Source organism: Bubalus kerabau, chromosome 12 (genome assembly GCF_029407905.1).
Source record: "Bubalus kerabau isolate K-KA32 ecotype Philippines breed swamp buffalo chromosome 12, PCC_UOA_SB_1v2, whole genome shotgun sequence".
Classification (NCBI taxonomy): Eukaryota; Metazoa; Chordata; class Mammalia; order Artiodactyla; family Bovidae; genus Bubalus; species Bubalus kerabau.
This window is the reverse complement of record NC_073635.1, coordinates 74,235,550-74,253,027: the sequence shown is the minus strand read 5'-3', so window position 1 is coordinate 74,253,027 and position 17,478 is coordinate 74,235,550. Positions and strand designations below refer to the sequence as shown.

Sequence of the window (17,478 nt, the reverse complement as noted above, 5' to 3'; positions counted from 1 at the left end):
ACAGAAAGACGAGTTACCTAGGATGATGACTGGTCTTAAGGTGACTTCCTAGAAGAGGTGACAACTGGGCTGACCCTAGGAAATGAGATTTCTCCCCTTCATGGACCTTCTCCTCTATTGTTTAAAGCAGAGGGTATTGAGGAGAATCACTAAGTCATCATTTTGACTTACACATCAGTCATCAAGAGTTTCCCCCACAGGACATCTTCATCACCTACCTTAGAGCTGTGACACAGGATGTGGGGGGACATGGAGACATGTTGTTCAGACCTCCCTTCAAGGACTCGTTGTCCAGCTGCTGGGGGTGCTGCCAGTGGGCAACCTTAAACCACCAGGCTGCATGCAATGACTCTTCCAGGTGGAGGTATAAAGACTGGCCATTGGATGTGTTAGGACAACCCTGAAGGGCCATCTTCATTCCAGATGCCCCATGGGATCAGCTAAAGTCATCCAGCCAGTGATCCAGCTTGATCTTTCCTTCTGCCCTATCCCGTTTCTTCCCTCCTGATTCCACAGTGTTGATTCCAAGGGCAGCCCTGATAAACATCCCAGCACTAAACTCAAACTGAGTCTGCATTCCAGAGAACCAGCCTGTATCAGAAAACATTCCAGTATTTAGGGAGTACTTTTATTTGAAAATTACTGGTTACACATGTACTTATAACATTTTAAAACCCCTAAATAAAATACAGAATGGTGGAAACAAGGACTTTTTGTGTGAATATCAAACCCATAACCTAATGTTGTCTGGCCAAAATGAAATTAAGTTATATATTAATAACAAAAGAAAACTATTGTGTTGAAACACATGAAAGTGCCATTTTATACAAAAGGCTGAATGTTAGCAGTTCCACATGTTCAATCTAATAGAAAAAAATCCATTAGCATTTGAAATTTAGAGAACATTATACTTAAAAATAACTCATGGGTAAAAGATATAGTTAATGAATTAAATTAGGAATTAGAAAATACATAATACTTTGGCTATTGATTGGTGTAAGTACCAAAACTTGTAGGCTGTAGCTAAAGTGGATCTCAGAAAAAATGTAAGTTTTACATACTTAGGTTAGAAAAATAATGATGTTATTAATCTGTTTGCAATTTAAGAATTTAGAGGAAAAAAATCTCAAAAAGGAAAAGTTGAAAGAAAAAAATAATATGATGAATTAGAAAGAAAAACAGAGCATCAATCCAGCAAAAGGTTGATTCTTTGAAAATAGGAAAAAGTTATACAAGATTATTCATAAAAAAGAGAAGGTTCAAAGAAAATTAAAAAGCCAAAAGAACACGGAGATGCTGCAGAGATTAAACATGTAAGATATTGTGAATAAATTTATGCCAATCAAGCTCAAAACTCATAGGAAACAGATCCACTTCTAGAAAAGTGAAACTTACCAAAATGACTCTGCAGAAATAACACACTGAATCGGAGCACATAATTACCAAAAGTTACCCAGACAATGATGGCTGCACAACACTGTGAGTGTGATTAATACCACCGAACTGTGTGATTAAAAATGGTTATACGGTAAATTTTATGTTATATATATTTTACCACAATTTTTTTAATGTAAAAAATAAAATCCTCTATCTAGAAGACAGTCTAGAACATGTCTGTCCTTAATTAGCAAATCCCCTGGAAGGTTTCCTATTTTGATAAATAATATTTTCTCTTCCTTCTCTTTTAGAGGGCTTCCCCAATGCTTCAGTGGTAAAGAATCTGCCTGCAACACAGGGGACGGATGTACAATATTGTCCTTCTGTATTTTAACCATATATTTTTGGAGGGTGACACCTCTCTCTCCTATAATGTTACTTAAACTACATTTGGAGAAGGCAATGGCACCCCACTGCAGTACTCTTGCCTGGAAAATCCCATGGATGGAGGAGCCTGGTAGGCTGAATCCATGGGGTCGCTGAGGGTCGGACACAACTGAGCGACTTCACTTTCACTTCACTTTCAAACTACATTACTGTATGTTTTTCCTAGTACTTTTCTCTGTAGTATTTTAACCAGAGGTCTTTGAGTGGAAAATGGATAGTAGTTCTGTTAAAGGAAGTGGTGATACAAAACGGCATCATCACACAGTCTTCAAGAATCCCTAATATAATTAGAAAGTAATATGTAATTCTGGGAACAGTTTAAAAAAAAAAAAATTTGTGAGAACTTTGTCTCAAATCTTAGAAAATGAGTTTGGCTCCAGAATCTCTCAAGACACAAAACCAGCTCTTATTGGTGGCCTGCACCTCTGATTTGCATAAAAAAGAAAATAGTATTACATATAAATAAGCATAACAAATCCTTTTGCAAGAGCTTGAACTCACTGAGTGAAGCTGGAGAAAAAATTATAGATTAATATTTGTAATATGTAAATATCTGTTGCTGGTGTAAAAAAAGTATAATATAATTTATGCAGTGCAGAAAACTATTGGAAAAATGCCTTTGGAATAGACATGAACTCATCATAGAATCATAGAGTCAACTCAAAAATTGTGAAGGCTGAGGGTTGTCCACTTGTCATTCATAATATTCATTACCACATGGTCACTGTGAGTGATATCTGGTTATTTTCTTTCAGAGTGCACCTGAGGGGGAAAAAAGACAAAAAACACATATTTATGAGTTTTGAACTCCTTCTTCTAAGGCAACACATTCTTAGGTCCACTGCTTCACGCGAAGCAAATCATATCACTACTAGAGGCACAATAGGAAAAACCAGGGGTGTATTTATTCAATGGAGGAAGTAGCCCCATCAAAACCTTCATTGGGGCTGGACTTAATGCCAAACAACCCGTAGATACACTTGAGTTCTGATCATTCTGATTCACAGATATGCTTTATCACTAGAGTAAATTGATAAGTAAAATCATTTTACTAACTCAAAGCCTAGAGAGAAATTGAAAACCAGGTGACAGAGAGGCTGGGAAATCTATTAATACTCTCTGCCCAAGGGTTTCTCATTTTCACACATAAAATGAGCACAACAAATTTGGATGTTAGTATCAGGTTGTATTCCCTGTATTTTATAAACTCTGATTGACAAGCATTGAAAATAAGGAGTACAAAATGGAGAAAGCTTAATACTATGTTCTTGCCTGGAGAATCCCATGGACAAAGGAGCCTGGTGGGCTACAGTCCATGGGGTCACAAAGAGTCAGACACAACTGAGCGACTAACACACACACACATGTAGTCATTAAAAAGAATGAGATAACCATATGCGTTGATATAATCTGAGATACAACATTGAGTGGAAAAAAGAGAAAGAATAGCTATCATTTGTGCTTAGAAACAGGAATTTTCTTCCTGATACACAGAACATCTCAACAGAACAGTCAACAGTGGTGCTGGGGCTCCACCTTGGGGGGTTGGGGGGGGAGCTGTGTGATGACAGGAGTGGAGAGTGATTTATCTTTAGTTCATAAATTTAAAAAAAAGTATTTAAAAAAAGTTTTTGAATTTTGTAGTATTAGATAAGCCATGTGTTTTAAAATATATTATTATAAATACATTTTAATTGTTTAAGCAGTGGTCCCCAACCTTTTTGGCACCAGGGACCCAGTTTATGGAAAACACTTTTTCCACAGACAGGGCAAGAAAGAAGAGGGTCAGGTGTAAAGTGAGCGATGGGCAGCAGTAGCTGAAGTTTGCTCCTTTGCACACCACTTACCTCCTGCCATGTGTCCCAGTCCCCAACAGCCCACGGACCATACCAGTCTGGCCCGGGAGTTAGGGACCCCTGATTTAGAGTCTCTAAAGCTACTTAGAACTATGGGTGTTTTTTTTTTTTTTTATTGTTACATAAATCGGACTGTATTTTTTACATAACTTGAGTTAATGCAAAATTATATAAGCTTATTTCTATGGCAATATATTTGAATCTACTAAACAATTCCTTTTTACTGTTGTTTTGGTTTTTATTTTGAAAGAAAAAAAATACTAAAGAAATTTTAGGAAATGGAGAAGATGAAAATCATTCCCTAGACCCAGGTCCCTTGTACCAGTACTAAAAGGCTGTAGACAGAAGACTTGCCTTCCAGTAATAAAAAATACACCCACAGATCTATGGGTGTATTTTTTATTACTGGAAGGCAAGTTTTCTATCTACAGCCTTTTAAAAAATGATCTCACTTTTATACTGTAAAACACTTTATATTCTCAAAGCCCTTAAGCATCTGCTATCTCATCTGATCCCTGTGATAAGTATGAAGAAGACAGCAGGGCTGTAATCCTGCCCTACACACAGGTGAGGACCTGAGGCTCAGAGGCCCTGCGGGACACAAGGCCACGTGGATGCTAAGTGCCTCCTCCATCTATCCAACTGGACCAGGCTCCTAGGCTAGGATATGAGAATGTTATAACTTCTGGGCTGTATTAGGTGATTTCATGAATAGACAAAATGACAACTCTGCTATACACTGGGAACAAAGAAACTTCAAAAAACCTCAACCTGATGTGCTTCATAACAGAACAGAATGGATTACAAGCATTTATTCTTGAAGCTAAACCATGTCCCCTCTGAAAGGTTCATGTTGCTGAACCATGAAAGACACCAAGATTCTTGACATCCAGAAGAGAAGAATTCAATTTGGGGCGAGTGATGAGGCTTGATCACTCAGAGCTTTTGTGTAATAAACTTTTATTAAAGTATAAAAGAGATAGAGAAAGCTTCTGACATAGACATCAGAAGGGGGCAGAAAGAGTGCACACTGCTAGTCTTTAGGTAGATGTTATATAGCTACTAGTAATAGTAGTTAGTCGCTCAGTCATGTCCAACTCGTTGTAACCACATGGACTGTGGCCCACCAGGCTTCTCTGTCCATGGGATTCTCCAGACAAGAATACTGGAGTGGATGGTCATTCCCTTCTCCAGAGGATCTTTCCGACCCGGGGATCTAACCAGGTATCCTGTATTTCAGGCAGATTCTTTACCATCTGAACTACATGGAAGATCCATATAGCTACTAGCAGCATGCTAATTAGAGAAAGGACATGTCTCAAAACTCAGAGATTGGCACCAGGCCCCTAACGCAACATGCATTTTGAGATAACATTGGCACAAGGTGAATTGTCCCTGGCCATAAAATAATTGACATGAATCTTGAAGAAATGCAGCTTTCAAAGCAAATACAGTCTCATTGACATAGCTTAGATAACATTTGCATGAGTAAAACATACTGGTTTGTTACATCAATTCTGAGTCTTAGGGGGAAACCACTTGAAGACTGAGTCTAGGGTAAATGCATAGTTCATTTACATAGTTTAAGACAATCCTGCCTCTTGAGAAACCTATATGCAGGTCAGGAAGCAACAGAGCTGGACATGGAACAACAGACTGGTCCCAAATAGAAAAAGGAGTACGTCAAGGCTGTATATTGTAATCCTGCTTATTTAACTTCTATGCAGAGTACATCATGAGAAATGCTGGACTGGAAGCAGCACAGGATGGAATCAAGATTGCTGGGAGAAATATCAATAACCTCAGAAATGTAGATGATACCACCCTTATGGCAGAAAGTAAAGAGGAACTAAAAAGCCTCTTGAGGAAAGTGAAAGTGGAGAGTGAAAAAGTTGGCTTAAAGCTCAACATTCAGAAGACAAAGGTCACGGCATCTGGACTCATCACTTCATGGGAAATAGATGGGGAAACAGTGTCAGACTTTATTTTTTTTGGAATCCCAAAATCACTGCAGCCATGAAATTAAAAGACGCTTACTCCTTGGAAGGAAAGTTATGACCAACCTAAATAGCATATTGAAAAGCAGAGACATTACTTTGCCAACAAAGGTCCGTCTAGTCAAGGCCATGGTTTTTCCAGTGGTCATGTATGGATGTGAGAATTGGACTGTGAAGAAAGCTGAACGCTTAAGAATTGATGCTTTTGAACTGTGGTATTGGAGAAGACTCTTGAGAGTTCCTTGGACTACAAGGAGATCCAACCAGTCCATTCTGAAGGAGATCAGCCCTGGGATTTCTTTGGAAGGAATGATGCTGAAGCTGAAACTCCAGTACTTTGGCCACCTCATGTGAAGAGTTGCCTCTTTGGAAAAGATTCTTATGCTGGGAGGGATTGGGGGCAGGAGGAAAAGGGGACAACAGAGGATGAGATAGCTGGATGGCATCACCGACTCGATGGACGTGAGTTTGAGTAAACTCCGGGAGAGGGTGATGGACAGGGAGGCCTGGTGTGCTGTGATTCATGGTCTCACAAAGAGTTGGAAACGACTGAGCGACTGAACTGAGCTGAACTGAAGACAAACATTTCCATAAGAAAAATGCTTTGGTTAGCTCAAGGTTTGAGAAAAGTTAAGTTCAGGTGGAACCAGGTATCCTTATGGCAACACAGAATTTTAATAGAAACCTCTTTTTAAATTTGTATCAGTTCCGTTCAGTCCCTCAGTCCTATCCTACTCTTTGTGTCCACATGGACTGCTGTACACCAGGCTTCCCTGTCACCAACTCCCAGCGCTTACTCAAACTCATGCCCATTGAGTCGGTGATGCCATCCAACCATCTCATCCTCTGCCATTCTTTTCTCCTCCTGGCTTCAATAATTCCCAGCATCAGGGCCTTTTCAAATGGGTCAGTTCTTCGCAACAGGAGGCAAAAATATTGGAGTTTCACCTTCAGCATCAGACCTTCCAATGAATATTCAGGACTGATTTCCTTTAGGATTGACTGGTTGGATCTCCTTGCTGTCCAAGGGACTCTCAAGAATCTTCTCCAATACCACAGTTCAAAAGCATCAATTCTTTGGTGCTCAGCTTTCTTTATTGTCCATCTCTCACATCCATACATGACTACTGGAAAAACCATAGCTTTTACTAGATGGACCTTTGTTGTGAAAGCAATGTCTCTGCTTTTTAATATGCTGTCTAGGTTGGTCATAACTTTTCTTCCAAGGAGTAAGCTTCTTTTAATTTCATGGCTGTAGTCACCATCTGCAGTGATTTTGGAGCCCCCCAAAATAAAGCCTGTCATTGTTTCTGTTGTTTCCCCATCTATTTGCCCTGAAGTGATGGGACCAGATGCCATGATCTTAATTTTCTGAATGTTGACCTTTAAGCCAAATTTTTAGTTCTCCTCTTTCACTTTCATCAAGAGGCTCTTTAGTTCTTCTTCACTTTCTCCCATAAGGGTGGTGTCATTTGCATATCTGAGGGTATTGATATTTCTCCGAGCAATTTTGATTCCAGCTTGTGCTTCATCCAGCCCAGCATTTCTCATGATGTACTTTGCATATAAATTAAATAAACAGGGTGACAGTATACAGCCATGATGTACTCCTTTCCTGATTTGGAACCAGCCTATTGTTCCATGACCAGTTTTTACTGTTGCTTCCTGACTTGCATACAGGTTTCTCAAGCGGCAGGTCAGGCAGTCTGGTATTCCCATCACTTGAAAGATTTTCCACAGTTCATTGTGATCCACAGAGTCAAAGGCTTTGGCATAGTCAATAAAGCAGAAGCAGATGTTTTCCTGGAACACTCTTGCTTTTTCGATGATCCAGTGGATGTTGGCAATTTGATGGTTCCTATGCCTTTTCTAAATCCAGCTGCTTAAACATCTGGGAGTTCGCTGTTCACATACTGTTGAAGCTGGTTTGGAGAATTTTGAGCATTACTTTGTTAGCCTGTGAGATGAGTGCAATTGTGCAGTAGTTTGAACATTCTTTGGCATTGCCTTTCTTTGGGATTAGAATGAAAACTGACCTTTACCAGTCCTGTGGCCACTGTTGAGTTTTCCAAATTTGCTGGACTATTGAGTGCAGCACTTTCAGAGAATCATCTTTTAGGATTTGAAATAGCTCAACTATAATTCATTCACCTCCATTAGCTTTGTTCGTAGTGATGCTTCCTAAGGCCCACTTGACTTTGCATTCCAGGATATCTGGCTCTAGGTGAGTAATCACACCATTGTGATTATCTGGGTCATGAATATCTTTTTTGTATAGTTCTTCTGTGTATTCTTGCAACTTCTTATTAACATCTTCTGCTTCTGTTAGGTCCATACCATTTCTGTCCTTTATTGTACCCATCTTTGCATGAAATGTTCCCTTGGTATTTCTAATTTTCTTGAAGAGATTTCTAGTCTTTCCCATTCTATTTTTTCCCTCTATTTCTTTGCATTGATCTCTGAGGAAGGCTTTCATATCTCTCCTTGCTATTCTTTGGAACTCTGCATTCAAATGGGTATATCTTTCCTTTTCTCCTTTGCCTTTAGCTTCTCTTCTTTTCTCAGCTATTTATAAGGCCTCACCAGACAACCATTTTACCTTTTTGCATTTCTTTTTTTGGAGCATATAATTTTGTATCAGATCAGATCAGATCAGTCGCTCAGTCATGTCCAACTCTTTGAGACCCCATGAATCACAGCACGCCAGGCCTCCCTGTCCATCACCAACTCCTGGAGTTCACTCAGACTCACGTCCATCGAGTCAGTGATGCCGTCCAGTCATCTGATCCTCTGTCATCTCCTTCTCCTCCTGCCCCCAATCCCTCCCAGCATCAGAGTCTTTTCCAATGAGTCAACTCTTCGCATGAGGCGGCCAAAGTACTGGAGTTTCAGCTTTAGCATCATTCCTTCCAAAGAAATCCCAGGGCTGATCTTCAAAATGGACTGGCTGGATCTCCTTGCAGTCCAAGGGACTCTCAAGAGTCTTCTCCAACACCACAGTTCAAAAGCATCAATTCTTCGGTGCTCAGCCTTCTTCACAGTCCAACTCTCACATCCATACATGACCACAGGAAAAACCATAGCCTTGACTAGACAAACCTTTGTTGGCAAAGTAATGTCTCTGCTTTTGAATATGCTATCTAGGTTGGTCATAACTTTCCTTCCAAGGAGTAAGCGTCTTTTAATTTCATGGCTGCAGTCACCATCTGTAGTGATTTTGGAGCCCAGAAAAATAAAGTCTGACACTGTTTCCCCATCTATTTCCCATGAAGTGGTGGGACCGGATGCCATGATCTTTGTATAGAGAAGGGTAAAAAATATATCACTAGTAGTTTGTTTCCTCCTGCAGCTTAAGAGAGAGATAAAAAATGTCTGACACTTTCAGCCTACTCTCTCTGGAGACCCCTGGTCTTCCTGCCTGTTACCCTCTCACTTCCAATTTTGCCTGTTGAAGTTCTAAACTCCCCAGTAGCACAGAGCACAGTATCTCATAATGTGACTGTATTTGGAGACAGCATCTTTAAAGAGGCAATAAAGTTAAAATGAAATCATACAACTGGGTCCTAATCTAACAGACTGGAGATTTCATAAGAAGAGACCAGGACACAGGCTCACACAGAGGGAAGAGCATGTGAGGACACTGATAGAAGATGGTGTCTGCAGGACAAGGAGAGAGACCTCAGAGGAAACCAACACTGCTGACATCTTGACCTCAGACTTCCAATCTCCAGGGCTGTGAGGATATGAGTTTCTGCTGTTTAAATCTCCTACTCTTTGTTCTTTGTATGGCATCCCTAGCAAACTGCAGCCCCTGTTAGCTTTATGTATCTAAAATGTACTTTCTCTACTATTTCATGGATCATCCAAAAGGGTCAATCAGACAGTAATCAGCTCATCTGAGCTACAAGTTCAAGAAAATGTGATGTGGAAGCACCTTCTCCCAGATGTTGGGTTTTCTTTTCAGATGAATGAATTCTGTTCTATTAGAGTGAAAGCTTGTGACTTAGGCTAGTGCTCCCCATGTTATAGCTCTGAACAATGCACTGATATCTGATGCTTGCACATTCAAAAAGCTGATAATCTGACAGCTTCTCCTTCTAAGAGGATGCAGAGTATGCAGAAGTAATGTCAAGATGGGATGAGAATTAAGAAATGCATTTCTTTATGTAGAGGTGAGCTGAGCCAGTGGCAGGACTGAAATCCATGAGTGAGATTCTGCCACCCTGTGAACTTCGGTGACTGGCCCTACCTTGGCTAACATGTGACAGGAGCAGTGTTCTCAGGCTCAATGCAGAACACAGTACTTAGGACAGCACCCAGCACTTAGGACAGCACCCAGCCTCCCTCAATAATTCCCCCTCTGTGCTCCCTGGACCAGCTCTGTGACCTTGGGTGAGCCCTGGACCCACTCTACTCATCCATTACATGGGATAAAAATGAACCATCAGGAGAGTATGTGAAATCATACATATGAGAACTGTAGAAAATAAATTATAAAAAACTACACAAATATAACTTACCATTTATATTGTTAGAGTAGGTGCAGGATTACTAGACCAGGAATCTCAAGATTTCTAATTCTATGACCTATGTCTGCTTCAGTATGTATGTTACACTTGATTTAAAATATTTACTGAAATAACAAATTTATAATTCTGTACCTGCTGCAGACTAGCTTAACACAAGTTATGTACATAAGGCCACCTTCCTTCCAAAGCACCTTAGTTTCCTCACCTGTACAAAGAGAGGGTTGAATCCTATTATCTTATTATCTGGACCAATCTAAAATTCTGTGTTTTATTTCTTATTACTCAGTGTCATGATAATATAGTTTTAAAATGAAGACCTAGACATACAGGTGGGAACACCTCTTTTTGATGTGAAATGCCTAAGGTCAAAAGAGCAAAAGGGTTTGGGAGATTCCTGGCTTTCGAGGTCTCAGGAAGGATGGTCTGACTGGGAGACACTCTAGTAGATAAAAGCACTCTGTGAATTTCAGGCATAAAAAAAAATACAGAGTTCCTTGTTCAGCTTCTAAACATTTGCACACAATGTAAGTACTTATGAAAAGTTCAGAACACAGACTTCCTTTTCCTTAAACCTAAGCACAAACTCTAACTCTGCCAACTCTTCAGCCAACTCTGAGGCCCAGGAAGTCTCCTACATGATGAGTGGCGGAAGGTCCTGCTCTGCATTTCCTCATTTCTAGAGAGGATTGAGAAGAGACAGTGAGGAACTTAGGCCACATTTTAGATAAATCTTTCATATAGAAGTATTTAAGACACTGGGACATATTTCCTTTAAGACATTTTAAATATTACACAAATAATCTTATTCTAATTACAAGTGAAAATCTGGGAGAGGCAGTAAAGAATGAAGAATGGAAAATACACCCATAATTTAATATCCAGAGAGAAATTTTCAATGGTGAAGCCAAATCCCACCCTGAGCCATGCATTTTAAGGGGCAAGAACACCAGACCTTCCTTCCTTCCATCTATCTTTCCATCAACCCCAATCCTACTCCCACCTGGTTCCAGAAAGACTTACAGATGGCTGCATGACAGTGGCTAAGCCTCTTAAACCAGACCTTGGTTACCACTTCACCTCTGTTAGGAAGATACCACGTGACCTGAATGTTACTCACTGAGCCCCTTCCTCACACCACACACAGTGGTTAGTGCTTCACACACCTCATCTCTGTGAAAGTGCTCTGTAAACCTTCAGGCACCATTAAGACTACAGTGTGAAGGTGTTGTGAGTTCTTGATTTGTCCTGATGACAATTTCACCTTCTAGAATATAGAGGAAGCATGGGGGACAAATGGACCTAATTCTAAACAACAATAATTAGGGACAAAGTGATAATTTCAGGTAAGAGTTTTCTTTATAGATTACAAAATAGAAGAGACCTACACCTTTCTCTGGAATATCTTTCTAGAATCAAAATATTTCAAGATTTTCCCCCTTAAACTCTCAAATTTCCTGGATATTTCTCAACAGAACTTGTATCACTAATATACTGAGCACCAATCAGAATGAATGTAAAGGGTCTGCAAAATGAGGGTGTTCAGTGCTCCATGAGAATCTCAACTCAGAGTCCAAACATGTGGAAAGTCGAATCCAAAATCTCTGTCTCAGGCACAGGTGTGTGCACACAGAAGGGTTCACACATCCCAACCCCACCCCCAGCACTGCTGCAGATTCTCAGCAGACCTCCCTTCCACCTGCCACATGTTGTTAAGACCCAGTCATGAAGCTTCCTCTCTGGTGACTTCTAATTGAAAAGAGCACAGAGTGCTTGTTCCCAGACCCTTGGTGGACATCTTGTGAAGAGTGCACCCTGGAGGTGAATTTTAATTACAGCTTCCTGCAGCAGGCTCACCTATGTTGCCCTTTTGGTGAGGACAGCAGCCTCTGCCTCTCCCAGTTGTTGCACCATCTTGTAAAATAGGCTGTTTCTATCTCGCAGCAAATTATATGGCAGACGATATTCTTTCCATGTCCCTGAATCCAAAACCTGTTAACAGTAGAAAGAAACCCATGAGCACACAACATCTCCCAGTAACATAACTCAGACAATATTTCAAAAAGGGGCAGGTCGGGAAGAATCTGGGTGGTAGGACTGATATTTAAATGGTTTGATTCCCCTGTTTTACTAGGTAGACAAAGGCCCAGCCCAACCTTTCATCATTATATGGTTATAGCAATGGAAGAAAATGAAAAGTTTAGAATATGATTACTAGAACAGGACAGTCTGTAGCATTTTATATTCTGCCCAGGGCATTTGGGGTTGTTATCATTAGTTAGTGCTTTTAGCTCCCAGACTCTGAGCTTTGAGGGCTATTTATACAGATACACAGAGTTGGGAAAGGTCTTGGTTCAAGAAAATCAGACTGCATTTATCTAAAAAGTAGGTTGACATCATACAAACCACATGGCAGTGTCCCGACAACAAATTAATTGTCAAGTTGATTTGACAATCTGAGCAATATTGTGGGGAAAAAAGTAAATGCTTCCGGAACTTCTTTAGGGTCCTGGATTATGTCAGCCCCTACTGGAAGGACTAATGCTGAAGCTGAAGCACCATTACTTTCGCCACCTGATGGGAAGAGCTGACTCACTGCAAAAGACTCTGATGCTGGGAAAGTTTGAAGGCAGGAGGAGAAGGGGATGGCAGAGTATGAGATGGCTGGATGGCATCACCAATTCAATGGACATGAGTTTGAGCAAACTCCAGTAAGTATCGAAGGACAGGGAAGTCTGGAGTCCTGCAGTCCATGGGGTCACAAAGGATTAGAAACCTAGAGACTGAGTGACTGAACAACAACAAGAGGGGCAGAATCCCTTGTCCAAGCGGTTAAGATGCTTCTTGAAGTTGGCTGTGGCTGTAGTTTATTATTATGAGAGTGGAAGGCTGGCAACAGTAGCTGATATATAAGCAGCTTTTGCAGAACTACTCTGCACAGAAGGAATTTCTAGAAATCCAGTTTTCTTTTTGGATAAGTCTATAAAAGCAAATAAGAAATTGAGCTCCAAATTGAAGTGATCACAGCCTGAACAACACATGGGGCAGTCCAACCTGAACTGCCTAGGATCTGAATCTGTTTTCACAAATTACCTTTTTTTGCTTCTTTCTCTTTCTTTCTTAAGCTGCTTGCCTTTCACCCCTTTTATTGCTAATTAACAAACCTGCTAATTGGAAATTGAAAGGGAGAGGAAGGGGCTCTTAACTCTGCCTTTCTACTTTTGAGTGACCTTGGTTAATGGTTATGGAGGGGGGAAAAGTACCTGAAACAATTGACCCAAATAATAGAACTACAAACATAGTTCTGATGTGAAGTGGAATTTAATTCTTCATTTAGGTCATACTTAGAATAAATATATCTAAAGAGAATATGTGGTATGGGCTTACCTGGTGGCTTAGTGGTAAAAGAATCTGCCTGCCAATGCAGGAGTCCCAGGTTTGATCCCTAGTCCAGGAAGACCCCACATGCTGTGGAGCAAATAAGTTCATGCACCACAATTTGCCACAACTAGAGAAAAGCCCAAACAGCAAAGAAGACCCAGCACAGCCAAAAATAAATTCATAATATTATTTTTTTAAAAAAGGAAGAGAATATGCTGGAACTCTAAACAAGACACAAGTTATTTTTTCTACACGTAGGTATTGCAGTTAACTTCATCCTTTGTATTTAATTGGAACCATTTTTTAAGTCTCACAAAGGTCATATTCCTATTAATCTTTTGCTTATACTGTGAATCATTGTTAAGAGCACCTTTCTCAAAAGAGTCCAAGAATAATTGAATGTCTCATCCACATGATGAATTTTCTATATGTCAATTAGGCATGTCAATTTAGATGCCCTGAATGTGCAATTTTACTTAAGCATAGCATAGATAGAATATAACTGTTCCTCCTGATGTTGCAGAAGAAAAACTGCAGTTTTAAAATACAAGTCTCCAAATATCTGTGTTCAATTAATCTATGAAAGATTAGGTAAGAATATATATTGAAGAAAAGACAGTCTCTTTGCTAGATAGTTCTGGGAAAGCTGCATACCTGGAAATGAAAGAAATTAGAATACTCCCTCATACTACACATAAAAATAAACTCAAAATAGTTTTAAGACCTAAGATTAGACTGGGTACTATAAAACAAAAGGAAAACACAGGTAGAGAACACTTTGACATAAATCACAGCAATATTTTCTTTGATCAGTCTCCCAAAGCAAAAGAAATAAAAGCAAAAATAAATTGGATGTAATTAAACTTAAAAGGCAAGACGTTAGGGGCTATAAGAGCTAAGATGAGACATAGACTGAAAAATAGCTGGAAACAGAATTTTACCAACTTAACTTTTACATTTACTAGCTTGATCAAAGGAGAAGGCAATGGTAACCCACTCCAGTACTCTTGCCTGGGAAATCTTATGGATGGAAGAGCCTGGTAGGCTGCAGTCCATGGGTCGCAAAGAGTTGGACACGACTGAAAGGCTTCACTTTCATGCACTGGAGAAGGAAATGGCAACCCGCTCCAGGATTCTTGCCTGGAGAATCCCAGGGATGGGGGAGCCTGATGGGCTGCCATCTATGGGGTCGCACAGAGTAGGATACAACTGACGTGACTTAGCAGCAGAAGCTTGATCAAAGATTCCAGATATTTCAGAACAAATAAACATAAAGCAAATCTAAATTCTCTTCGTGTACAGAAAAATAGGTATGGTTTTGGATTTTTTTCATCCCTTATAAGAAAAATCTCATATACTTTCCCATATGCCCCCACCGTTTCTGTAACACAAGTTAAACTATAAACTAAATCACACATTAAAATTGGTGTGATAATAATCCCTGAACCCCAGGATCTCTCCAGGAAATCCAATCTTGAATTACTTATCAAGCTCTAGTAGGTTAAGTAAAAACACATTATGTTGGACAAGTAAGTGAGTTACATAAGTTCAGTGAAGATGTGTTTATCAAACCTGTTTATGTGCAGATATTCCTGGTAGCTGTCTAGACAGAAAAATTAAATGGACCCACTGTAAGATAATGGCAACCCACTCCAGTGTTCTTGCCTGGAGAATCCCAGGGACGGGGGAGCCTGGTGGGCTGCCGTCTATGGGGTTGCACAGAGTTGGACATGACTGAAGCGACTTAGCAGCAGCAGCAGCAACTGCAAGATAACTTGATCCATTCATTGGCAAGATGCCATCAGTGAAAAAGAGGAATGCAAGGAGAGGTGGGTGAGTGCATGGAGAGGTGAGGGGCGGGAGAGGATGGAGTTAAAGCCCCATAAGAAATGATGACAACAGTAGAGAGGGAGCCCCACTTATCGACAAGTAGAGCTGCAAGGGGAAGGTCTGTGTCATATCTGTTTCTGGTCGCCAGGTGATGACACAGGGACAGCTGTCCAAACTTGCATCGTGGGTCCCTCACTGGTGACATGGGTGCCCGCGATTTTCTCAGTGACGGGGCAACATGGCAAGTATTAACTCAAAATCCTTTCCTAGATCTTTAAATAATAAGTTAGTCTCTCACCAGGCGGATGATGAAGGCTGGCTCACGGTCACCTCCACAGTCACTTTCCTCAATCTGCTGCCTTTGCTCATAAGCACTCCCCTCTTAAAGTAATCTCTTCTCCCCAAGTGTGCTTTCTACATCCATATTAGTTATTTTCCTTTGAAAACGTGAGTGAAATCTTTTGGAGTTTTTGAAGGAGTTTCCACTTCTGAAATATTCTAATTGCAGCCATGTAGGCTTCTGAAAGAAATGTTCCATGAAGGTGAAAAACAGACTTAAGTAAAACTCTAGTTAGGTATGAGCTGTTTTGTGCTTTCCAAGTGGGGATATTACAACAGTTTCTGGTTTTGATTTCTCTGGGAAAAATTCTACTGAGAAGAGGTTTGTGTTGAGGAAGAAACATAAAGAACATAACATCATAAGACTGACTATAAACAAAAGAGGTGGAATCTGAGTTTCCTGTCCCTGGTTTTGGTTCTTCATCATTCATTTCCAAAGAATTGTCTAGCTGCAGACAATGAAAATGTTGACCACAGACAACAATACTGTTAACGCAAGTGCAGATATTCACGTGCTTCTTTGTTCATGGTTCTAGGGAGAATTCAGGTGACATGAAGACTGCAGTGTGCAGGAATTGGAGGCAACAGCTGTGCTATTGGATGCAGAGAAAACAGGTCACAAGCACCCAGCTAATCCTAAAGTCTGCAGTAAGAACTCTCTAATGTAGAGACAGTAGTGAGTCTTAGGAGAAAAAGGATTTCTAATTTGTCTGTCTTTCTCCGCTATTTTGGAGCAAATGAGGACAATTGACTTAGTTGCTGTTATGACTTTTATGCTTAATCATAACTTAGATGCTGTTATGACATCTTTAAGATACTTAAAATTAAGAGAATTTCTTTGGAAAATAAAATTCTGAAATGGTTTAACAAACTAAAACTGGGTAAATCCATCCAGAGAGGGAACACATACACAAAGCTATTAACTGGGTCACAGTTGTTTCCCAACAAGCCTTTTCTCTTGTTCACTTACACTAAGCAAAACCATATCCATCTAATCATTTCAAGATTTTTGAATAAAAGTGACAATTTAAAAAATATATAATCTCTAAAGTGAAAGTGTTAGTTGCTCAGTCATGTCTGACTCTTTGCGACCCCATGGACTGTAGCCTGCTAGGTTCCTCTGTTGATAGCCCTTCCCTTCTGCAGGGGATCTTCCTGATCCAGGGATCAAACCTGGGTCTCCTGCATTGCAGGCAGATTCTTAACAGTTTGAGCTACCAGGGAAGCCCATATTATGTCAAGATTTCAGATTAATTATACTCGATCTCTAAGATGAAATTTTAGGCAGCTATTAAAACCGTGCTATAGAAAATTAATTCATGACATGGGGGATTTTAAGAATATATTGTTGCTATAAAAATTCTGCTGATTTTCTCTCTGTTTTGCATAAGACTAATTATCAAACTATTAATAGTTATAATTTTATCCAAATAATATTATACCACTATACAACTGTTACTTTCTGGTGGTGCATATTTTGTAATCTTCCCTTTATGAGATTTAAAAAATTTTTTCCTATTTTTACCTTGCACATTTATTGCCTTTTTGTAACAAAAATATATTTTTACGAGTTAGGCTCTTCATTTTAAAAAACAGAATAAAAGAAAATATCCATCTATTTTTGTGCCTAAGTATTCATCGGTGCAACAATATGTAATTATTACACCTTAACACCTGCAGTGACAGGACTCTATGGTGACAGCGCTGTTGGTTATGCCCCTCCTT

The 17,478-nt window shown here is 39.9% G+C and overlaps 1 protein-coding gene across 1 annotated transcript in view; it reads right to left on the bottom strand.

Annotated features, from left to right (window-relative positions):
• Nucleotides 1–606: 606 nt before the first annotated feature.
• The window catches only part of LOC129624655 (ATP-binding cassette sub-family C member 4-like), a 171,805-nt gene continuing 154,933 nt past the window's right edge, over nucleotides 607–17,478 (bottom strand). The window contains exons 30-31 of the mRNA XM_055542815.1: nucleotides 12,061–12,195; nucleotides 607–2,586 (exon numbers count right to left, since the gene is read on the bottom strand). Of these exons, the coding sequence (XP_055398790.1) occupies nucleotides 12,061–12,195 (135 nt within the window). The 3' untranslated portion in view covers nucleotides 607–2,586. The remainder of the gene's footprint in view (nucleotides 2,587–12,060; nucleotides 12,196–17,478) is intronic.